The sequence below is a fragment of the Nanorana parkeri genome, unplaced genomic scaffold, assembly GCF_000935625.1.
Source record: "Nanorana parkeri isolate BGI_ZX_2015 unplaced genomic scaffold, ASM93562v1 scaffold2493, whole genome shotgun sequence".
Lineage (NCBI taxonomy): Eukaryota > Metazoa > Chordata > Amphibia > Anura > Dicroglossidae > Nanorana > Nanorana parkeri.
The window spans coordinates 120,144-130,531 of NW_017308761.1; the positions used below are offsets into that span (position 1 = coordinate 120,144).

Below are 10,388 nucleotides of genomic sequence, written 5' to 3' on the forward strand. Positions count from 1 at the left end.
CCGGCGAATGGTCAAAGGCCGGCAGAGGAAACCTTGCAAATTTCTGTATTCTCACCCTCTGGTTGTCTCCGTCCATCTATTCATTGAAGCAGCTGTCCCTGCAGCCCCCATGCTCCTCTCTTGCTGCTGTGCCTGCAGCCCCCATGCTCCTCTCTTGCTGCTGTGCCTGCAGCCCCCTCCTCAGCATCAAAAATTCCCCCTCCCACATTCAGACAAGAGCTGGTTAGTACAAAGTGACAACAGTTGGCAGATACAGAAATGTGTTGCCAGATATCCTCGCTGTATGGAGCCTGTATAGACATGGCGTGTTCAGGGTATGGACGAGGAGTGTCAGAGGAGCAAGAGAAGACAGATTCATGAAGAACATCGTCCACTGGAGGCACAGAATTATAGAGACACAAGTCCATTCTAACCAAAACTAGTTTTCTTCATTTATTGTTAGTTTCCACCGCGGCACCGCCCTCCTTTATAGATTTGTGAACGGTCACTTCAAATGTTATTTTTACATTTCATGTATGCAAACCTCTAAAACCCACATGAATGTTGTGCAAATTGTGTAACATCATTTAGAATTAGACCCCCTTAAAGAGGACCTTATGGTCACCTTCCCCATTGACTCCAATGCATTTCAAAGTATACGGATTTGGGTCAGTTAGTTCTCTTTTCACACACCAGAGCAGATCTAATTCAGCGCATTTCACACAACCCAAAGAGCTTTTAATCTAGTGACAGTTGCTGGTTTTAGTCCGAAAGCTAATGCTGCACGTCTCGGCCCCATAGGATTATAAAGTGTCCCTCATGAAATCAGAATTCACCTAATTGATACAACCAGAGAGTTCTCCGATTCTAGGAGGACCTCTCCCTTTCCGAGATTGCTGGGAATGGGCTTTGGATGTCACATTTACCTGGTGGAAAGGTCCAAACTACTTCAATTATCCCGCAATGTGTCTATCAGCAACAAGTATCAGGAATCTGGGTAAATTGTTGACCCCAATGGTACAGAACATTGCCCCCCATACATTCCCTACCTCCCCAAACCGCTGCTGGCATTGCAGAACCTTCATGGACTTGCTACATATTTTCTGGTCAGGTCTCCACTTGACAAATTTTTGGACCAAATTTGTATTACCCGAATGTTTACCACTCTGTGCCCCTATGGACCCAGCGTTCTTCTTGTTGCATCATAATCACTTTCCCCCTAAGCGCTACAAACGATTGGTTCTTGTTTATTTGATAAAAGCAGCACGTTTGCATTCCTTCTGGAAACAATCGTCCCCACTAGGGATGTCCAGATACCAATACTAGTATCGGGGGCGGCAGGGCATTTTCACAAGTACTTTTGAAAATGCACAGATCCCCATCAGCACTGCAAAAATAGTTTTGGGCTGCACCGAGGTCCCACACTTGCTGGGGACCTCAAAGCTCTGCTTCCACCTCAGTGCCACCCACTTGCAGACAGACCAAAGCATGTTAAACACATTGCTGACACCCCACAGACAGGTGTGCTGATTTGGCCCCAGACAGTCCTGCGCCACATGCGTCTCCAGACAGCACCTCATTGGTGACAGCAGTCCTTCTGGAGCACTTCCGCGTGACCCTGGCAGAGTCACAGCCCTTTGAGCCCGCACCCACCTTCCAGCAGGTAAAATTATGTACTGCAGGCAGCTGCCCATTCTATTGTTTGTGTATAGCAGTTTATACATGCAGCAATGGAGAATGGCAACCAGCTATAGAGGACAGCAAATCTCAGCAATACATGACTGCCATTAGGGATTGTTGATTGCTGGGATCCTCTGCCGAAACATGGATTGAGTTAGTTCATTATAAAGAAACTGCCCTGGAATCATTTGTCTATCGTTTTAGAATAAATGTCCCTTTACGATAGTATTGCTTATTGGTATCGGCAAGTACTTCTTGGAGAACAGTCACTTCTAATGGAAGGCGGAATCATTGTATTAGGACAGCCCTAGTCCCCACCTATAAAACTCATTCAACAAAATGCCAAATGTATGCAAGATCACCAGTACTCAAGAGACTCCAGATAATTTTATTTCAGATGGCTTTACTGAACAGGTTGTTATACCTCACAGGAATATGGCCACCTTGAGTCCTGAAGGATTTTTCTTAGGGATGCAAGAGTACTGTTTTTTGGTATAGAGTACTGGTTTTTTGGTATACAGTGGAGTGTCAAAGCGACCCAGGTGGCTGCTATGGGGTCCAGTCAGTACATCCGATGCCATGCAGGCTGCCTGCGTCACTATGGCATCTCAGGCTGCTGGCTGTCACTCGAGGGTGTGAGGAGTGTGTGTCACTGTTAGAGCGACAACCTGCAGCCACGGAGGAAGGCCGGGCCCAGCGCCGGAAAAAGGTGGCAGGGCCTGCCAGGGACCAAGGAGGTGGGCTGACCGGTAGGAGGTGTGCAGCCCACCCAAGACCCTGCAGAGCCCACCATAGTCTATGGCAGGGTTACTCAGGAGGGCTCTGCAAGGGTATAACTAGAAAAGACAGGGCTCCATACAACATTTTGCTATGGGGCCTGTGATTTCTAGTTACGCCGTTGGTACTAGAATCTGTGCACCCCCCCCCCCCCCCCCCCTTTCTTCCACCTGCATTTCCTTCCCTTTAACCACCCCCTGACCTTCAAGTCTTAGCCTGCATCTCACATTCCCCTTTGGTCTTGCTCTTCAGTTACCGATTACCTTTACTAGTGCAAAATTAACCTGTCATATGTGCCCTTGTATAACCTCACCCATGTTTCTGGGCATGCCAGATATTCATTGACTTCACTTAGTATGCAGTACTATGACCATTCAATCCTTGCTCGTTAAATGCACTAGTCACATCTGTGCCCAAATTAATTCTGTTTCTTTGCAGGTTTCAACTTTATACAATTTTGAACATAAAGATATTTTGTTGGCTCAATTTGATCTAAAGTTTAGTTTGTGTAAACCCTCAAAACCATTGTCACTAGGTTACAGATGGGAATTTTGTCTTCTAAAATGCACACCATGGCCAGCTTAGATCACATCCTCCTAACAAATATGTGAAGTGGTGCACATTTCTGCAGCAGGAGCATGGGTCATTGGGTGACAAAACTCTGCATGCAGAACATGGAAGAGGCAGTGCTCCTTCTACAGAAGTTCTGTGTGTTTAGGTTTTGGATCTAGTGCTGTCCTGAAGACAATTTACAAGGGTTTAGCTACTCAATGGCTCCACTGTTGGGAAATGCAGGCACCCTTAGGTAAACCACAACCCTCAATACTGCAACCCTACCAATGGGGGGGCCTTCAAACCCCTGAAGTATAACCAGGCAAGTTGGCTAGACACCAAACCCTGTGATCCATAATGGAATATGCCAACTGCAATAAGTTAAACCCAGAGACAAGATTAGAAAATAAATTGGTTTTATTAAGTTATTTTATTTAGTTTACAGAGAAAATTGTATTTAGTGTACAGAGAGGCGAACTCCAAGAAAGATAGCACAGACGGTTAGGGCAGCGATGACTCCAAGTCCAATTGACAAGACCCAACTCCACATGGACCAAGACTTTGCTTCTGTTGGACGGGTGGGGAATAAAAAAATTGCAAGTTAGTGGAAAGACAATGTACTCCCCTAAAAATGAATGCATTATGAGCCATAACCAGCACCAAGGACAGTTCCAACTTTAAGTTTGGCACCTGAATTTAACAGGCATCCATCAAATTGCACTACTGACCTAATAAAAAGCATGCAGCATGTGGATTCAAAGCCATAATGGTCAAAGTATCAAGACAGCTAGCCCTTTAATTCGTGAGGTTTCTATACAAGATTCACTCACCAATATGTTGATAGCCAACTTCACTGGTTTGAGAAGTTACTTTGATTGGACCAGCTGACACCACTTCAGAGAACACAGAGGCTGCTCTCTTCCCTGCATAAGAAAAACCATATTAACTAAGCCACTAAACTACATCACAGTGGAAGATATTTGCAGCAGACAGCACTTACCAACGACTCGCTTTGTGGTCTGGTTGCAAGCAGGAAAGCAGTCAGTGTGCTTGGGGTCACACAGGGAGACCTGGCAGTGTACATAAAAATCCTGGAGGGGCAAGAGATTGAATTTTACATTTAGTGACTGGGAAGCAAGATAGAAATTAGGCACATAAAGCCAGTTTGACTTTTCTTCATGCACTCCTTTAGTCTGAGAGCCAGTTACACACCCTCAGCCTGTGCCAAGGGGCAGGACAAAGTACAGTCATTTGTATATACTGCTCCTGTATTAGTGGGCAGGGCCATGATTTTAGACACTGCAGAGGCCCTCTATTAGAGGCACTTACCTGTCCATTTACTTCTCCATCGAGCTTCACATGGAGTCTGGCAGAGTGGTCAGAAGTGAGGATAGCAGTTGACAAGGCACCTTCTGTGATAGCACATCTGAAATTAGAAATTACACACCATCCTTCCTGAAGAACTTGCTCAAAGGTTTGAAACCAGTTTATGCTATTGGCTTTAAAGTTGGTGACCCATCACACCTATACAAGCATGCTAAAACCCAGGACCAGAAATATGAAGTTGTGCTCCATCTCCTCCCACCCTTTTGCAGGTACTGATGTTGGGTGAGAAGACCTAACAGCAAATGGACATTCTGGTTCATCCAAAAGGTGTTTAATTGGGTTGAGGTCAGGGCTATGCACACTAGTGCCACCAAGCCAAGCAATTTGTTAAAAGCTGAACTGCTCAACATCTGACCATAGTTTAGCCACCGATATTGGGTTCCCTGACCACATGCTGTTTGATATTGGTCCTTCTAGCAGTAACCCCCCTTTTGGAAGTGTTTGAAGCTGCATATTCCAGTCTTCACTAAATCAACCAGAAGTGGGTCTAAACTCCCCAACACCTGGAATGGACAGGTTTACTAGCAGAAGCCCCTGCAGAGGTCTGCACTTAAACGTTATAGACATCCTAAGTGTTGAAGCACTGCTTTACATACCCATCCACAACCAGGTCCCACTGAGAATGGCCATCATGACTAGGAAAGGTTGCAGCCCAGCAGTCCTGCAGAAGTGACACCAGAACTGTACTTGGCACATCAGCTTGGATATATAGACTGTCTGCCTGATCAACATGTACTGGGAAGTCTCCAGGTTGGTAGAATGAGGTGAAGTTTCCATCTAAAGAGATGGATAGACTAGTCAGCAGCAGAAAAGGGTAAAACATACAACATAAGCAGCAAAGATCAGATTAGATAACATCTGCTTTGTCCCGACAGATCCATTTGGGAAAGACACAAGCTAAAGTGGTTCCTCAGACACCAAATGGGTTGGGACACCGTTTATATAATATTAAAAAAGATCCTGAAACAAGTCAGCTTTTGTTCAGAGCTACTTTATTGCTTTCAGCCATAAATAGTAGGGCCCCTATGTGAGCAAGGCTGGAGAAAGCAGACCAGGGCCAGAGAAAGATCCTTGACTCAGTCTAGTAGCACCCCAACATCTGGCAAGCTATACAGACCACAGCAAGATTTTAAGTTTACCTTTCGCAATCTTCAGCTCTGCCATGTGTGTCCTGACTCTCCTGCGCAGCACTGAGGGAAGAAGAGACAGTCGGTCACATTCTCACCTTTGAGCCATCTCTACCTTTGCCATATACCACACAGCTACACTATCAGCTTCCAGCCCAATTTTGTTCCCAAAATATAGCATTTCAGGGGCAGAAGGTGGAAATGTAAGGGCAGCCATGTACACAACATATGCCATCTGAAGCCAAGATTGGCAGTTCATGGTCTGTTTTGTGAAAGGTGGCTTTAGTTGCAGTAGCCATCAAGTTATGAGTGAATGTTGGCAGAGGCTGCCCTTGAACAGCTTTACAGAGTGACAGGATCCTCCACAATGCCACCTGTAGACCAAGTTATGAGCCAACACCTTTGCCAGAGAAGTAAAGCTGCTCATATGATCTAGTCTAACAGTTGTAAACTCTGCAACATCACATCTGCCATGCAATACCCAATAGTGATGGACATTGAGACCACTGAGCAGTCTATAGCAAGCTAGAGCCTAGAATCATAATATTTACACCAAAATAGTGTTCTTTCCCCATGTCTAAGGCTTTTTAGGAATGCCTACACTGTAGTTTTTGCCCAAACAAAATCTGAACATTAACGCAAAACATGATTTACCTCTTGCCTGACTTGGCATGGCCAGGCCCATCACTGCGACGGGAGCAGGGTACTGGGCACCCAACCACAGACTGTCATTGACAGGGTAGCGACAGCGTATAGTCAGCCTGCAAAAGGAGATTCACTTAGTTGTAGCGGCATGTAGAACACCAAACAAAAACACAAAACAAAAACCAAAACCTACCTGTAGGTGGAGTCTCGAGAGATGATTGGCCGATCTGGAAAGAGCACTGCCCGGTCATACATTACTTCATTCTCATAAGTGAGGTAATAACTGTCAAACTAAAAGGAAATAAATTTTAGTTAAACAAAATTGGCCACATTTGTGCCATGGCCATGACACCTGGTTATACTACCCATCAGACAAGATAGCCAATGTTGAACCCCCATTAACATTGCTTTTTGCGCCAAAGAGAATAGATCTCATGGCTTCGAAATATGTGCATCATCTCTTCCTGCAGGATGAATTGTTTGAACCCTTTTGACTAGAACTTAAGATCTCGTGATGCATGACACCTCAGATACATCTAGGATTCCAGATTTCCATGTCCTGGAAAAGCCACCATGATACACGTTATATAGTAACCCACCCCCCGCCCATGTGGGAGCCAATATTTTAAGAGACATCCTCCACCTCTGCACTATTTCATAATGTGAAGGAGCAGAGTCCTTCCAACACTCGTTTCAGGCAAGCCAAGATACCATGTTAAAGACTATCAGATGGTACTTTTCCCTCCCATTATCTTAACCCTTCATATAGGACCACAGAAAATGGAAGTCTTTAACAGAAACAGTGGTTCCAATGACACTATAGTTATTTCTGCTATATGCCCTTGCCTTATAGGAAGGATTAGGGATCAGTGCTACATGCCATGCATGAACACTTGCCAGGAATTTCTTATCTTTGGCCTTAACAAAAAAACAAAACAAAAAAAGTGCTCTAGAGCAAGGGACATCTCTACTGCACTACGAGATTTCCATGCTAAGCTACTACCCATGAACGCATTAGCTAAACAACCCCAAATTACTTTATTCTAGCCTGGAGAAAATACTGCCGATGGTGGAAATTACCTTCCTGGTGGTGCCACATGTATAAGCAGGAAAGTTGAACAATGCCATGGTCGCATTGGACTCTTGTGGCTTACAGCTTGGATCCTTCAGGTAAGTTCTTCGGGCATCAATCTGTGGCTTTGTCAGAGCGCTATTGACAACTGCAATGAGGGTACCATTGGAGACGCAGACTGTGGGCCAAAGGTAAAGGTCAGTTACTGGTATCTTTAGTTTCAGTTCAAGTGATGGGACAAGTACAGGATAATTACCTGATACTGGAGGAAAGATGCAGGTCACATTGAAGGCACTTTCTATTTTCAAGGTTTTGTTGTCTCGCAGGCTAAAGTCCAGACGCACACGGAATCCATTTAGAGTGGCCACCTAGGAGAGAAAAGCAACATTAAAGTTTGTGTTACTAGACACATGCACTGTATGTCTAGTAACCCCATTGCTTATCAGCAAAACCTCACAGCCCTATCCAACAAGTTGCTTTCAGCACAAAAGCCAAGTGGCAAGTCAAACAAGTAAAGATTTGAAAGCCAAAATTATCCAATAAAGCCCAGTTTAGCAGACTAGTGGCAAGATAGCCAAGTGCTGGGATTGCTTGCCATCTCCCACTTAACATCTAACATCTAGCAACTGGTTTGCTATGAGAAAAACCCCAGTTAATGCCCTCAAGTGAGATTTACACTGAGTTACCATGACCATTTCAAAGAGCCCTTATAACAGTTTGTAGTACCAAATACACTGAACAGTTCTGGTCACGTTCCACCTAGCTGGGATCCAAGTACCAAAATCATAAACAGCCACATTGGACATTCTCCAGCACTAAAGTGATCACTAGAATACTTCTCCAGGTCTCAGCAGTTAGGCCAGATGACCCATGATGCCCCACCAGGAGTATGGCATTTCACATCTAGGCCCTTAGACACTTGGGTTTGCATTCGACAACCCATGATGCTTTGCACACTTACGTGTCAATAGAACTAAAACGTTAAACCAAATAAAGTCCTTAATTTCAAGATAAAGCTTAGAAACTCATTTTATACATTAAAGCCTTTAAACTGATCAACTGCATTACCTCATAGACAAGACCAATAGAAGGGTAGGGCACCTCCAGGTGGAAGTCAGTATCTGTATTCAGGGCTACATATTTCTGAGAGGTGATCAGGCCGTTGGTCAGTGGAATGTTGCGAATGTAAGGAATCCAATACATATCAAGGTTACCATGCGTCATGTCAAGCACCAGTCTGTCTCTTCCACAGGAGGGTTTATACCGTGGAGGCTCTGGGAGGAAAAAAAAAAAAATATAGATGTCACAAAGTGTATCACACATACCAAGACAGATGCAAAGTCATAAACTTACCAACATCTTCTAGAATGCACTCCACTACGCCTGTATAGGTAAAGTTCTTCTCTTTAGGGACAAGGGTCAGGACGTAGGTCACATAGAGCCTGTAACGTCTTTCGTAGCCTCCAAGATACTGAGGGGGAAAAAAACCAACATGTGCTACAAGATTCCTGAAAGGAGTCTCCAGAGCTGCTGTGCTGGAGGCATCACAGAAAGCGATCTTGCACTTCATTCATGAGCCACTTGGCAGTCCATCTGATTTAGTGTCACTTAAGAGTATCTTGTGTGTTGACAGATTTAACAGCCACTGACTATAAGGGTGAGCTCCCCAATACCCTCTACTGGTTGAGATGTGATTGCAGTACTATATTGGTGGGACCAATTTGTTGTAATGACATGATACAGTACAATATGCTGTAGCCATGTAGTATTCTGCAACATACAACTCTATGAATGTTTCATCAATTGTTTTATTTCTTCCCCTCCCCACTGGCATTTTCTCACATTCACTGAGCCTTAACATACATTTGTTGAGCCACTACAAACATTACCAGATCTCTGAATGTCAAGTCTGCCACGTTTTGAAGGTCAAAGCTTAGCAAGGAGTGGTCTTTCCCCAAAAATGTCAGCAAGGGGGCTCCTTGTTGACTGCCACCAGTTTGAAGTCACTCATGGCTGACAGCCATGGCTCCCTCAGATTGTGAAGCAAGCATAGGCACCCCCATGGCAGGGCATTTGCAATATTACCAGACAAATGCCTGAAGAACCACCACAAAGACTAATGCAGCCACCTCATCCAAGGACTGGAAGTCTGTGGCATTAGATGTAGGGTCTACATGCCCTTTAAGCTTAAGTGACCAAGCTACAACTGATAAGACTATGCAGTTCAAAGCATTCATAGCCAAAAATGAAAGTGCTAGTTCCTTACACTAGCCAAATTTTTAATCAGGTTATGTGACAGTGATGCTAGAAAGCCGGATGTAAAAACCTGGCACAAACATGTAGACATTAACATTGCAACTTAGAGCTGAACACTAAAATGGTCATCTTACCATCTGTTCCACTAAGGGGTCAGAAAAGGGTACAGTCACGGAGAAGACCCGGGTGTTGTTGGCATTGATCATAGTGGAGAAAGACATCCCTCTGGAGTCCAGGGCCCCAAGTGCCAGCGGAGTACGGAGGATGATAAGAGAATGTGCGTTGACGTCAGGATAAAAGTTTCCCAGGGACACGTTGAAGTAACGAGTTGCTTTGATTGTGTCTGCATGAAGATAAAGAGTTAAATTTGGTCTTTGTTCAGACTGACCAAACTTGAGAAATCCATTAACAGGATTGAGAACCTGAAGAGTTGCTAAAACCTATAGAGGACCTATAACTTGGAACAAACAAGTCAGTTTGGCATGATAACTGCTCCTCAGCACTCATGCAACATCCAACACTCATAGTCTGGCAACCAAGAACATAGACATCCAACACTCACATGGTCTGGCAACCAAGAACATAGACATCCAACACTCACATGGTCTGGCAACCAAGAACATAGACATCCAACACTCACATGGTCTGGCAACCAAGAACATAGACTTGAGACTGCAGTTTTGCTGCTTTCTCTACATGTGCCTACCGAATTGCTGTACCAGGTCACAGATATTGCAGCTGTACAGCTAAAGAGGCAAGACTTACGGTCTAGGAAGATAGGAATCTGTTTTATGTAGGGTGTCACAACTGGCTTGTATTGAGTGTGCGTTGTGTTGTCATCTTGTCTTGCGCCAATCCACTTTCTTTGCAGCATAAGGTTTATGCGGTATGTTGTCACGTAGGTATTGTTCACA

The 10,388-nt window shown here is 44.5% G+C and overlaps 1 protein-coding gene across 1 annotated transcript in view; it reads right to left on the reverse strand.

Annotated features, from left to right (window-relative positions):
- Window positions 1-10,388, reverse strand: part of LOC108801786 — a 31,753-nt gene that overhangs the window by 13,357 nt on the left and 8,008 nt on the right. The window contains exons 10-23 of the mRNA XM_018573697.1: window positions 10,240-10,388; window positions 9,609-9,817; window positions 8,572-8,689; window positions 8,287-8,492; window positions 7,475-7,586; window positions 7,227-7,396; window positions 6,340-6,437; window positions 6,156-6,262; window positions 5,514-5,564; window positions 4,971-5,151; window positions 4,318-4,414; window positions 3,989-4,079; window positions 3,819-3,911; window positions 3,455-3,555 (exon numbers count right to left, since the gene is read on the reverse strand). The exon at window positions 10,240-10,388 is cut by the window's right edge and continues 8 nt beyond it. Coding sequence (XP_018429199.1) covers window positions 3,455-3,555; window positions 3,819-3,911; window positions 3,989-4,079; window positions 4,318-4,414; window positions 4,971-5,151; window positions 5,514-5,564; window positions 6,156-6,262; window positions 6,340-6,437; window positions 7,227-7,396; window positions 7,475-7,586; window positions 8,287-8,492; window positions 8,572-8,689; window positions 9,609-9,817; window positions 10,240-10,388 — 1,783 coding nt within the window. The remainder of the gene's footprint in view (window positions 1-3,454; window positions 3,556-3,818; window positions 3,912-3,988; window positions 4,080-4,317; window positions 4,415-4,970; window positions 5,152-5,513; window positions 5,565-6,155; window positions 6,263-6,339; window positions 6,438-7,226; window positions 7,397-7,474; window positions 7,587-8,286; window positions 8,493-8,571; window positions 8,690-9,608; window positions 9,818-10,239) is intronic.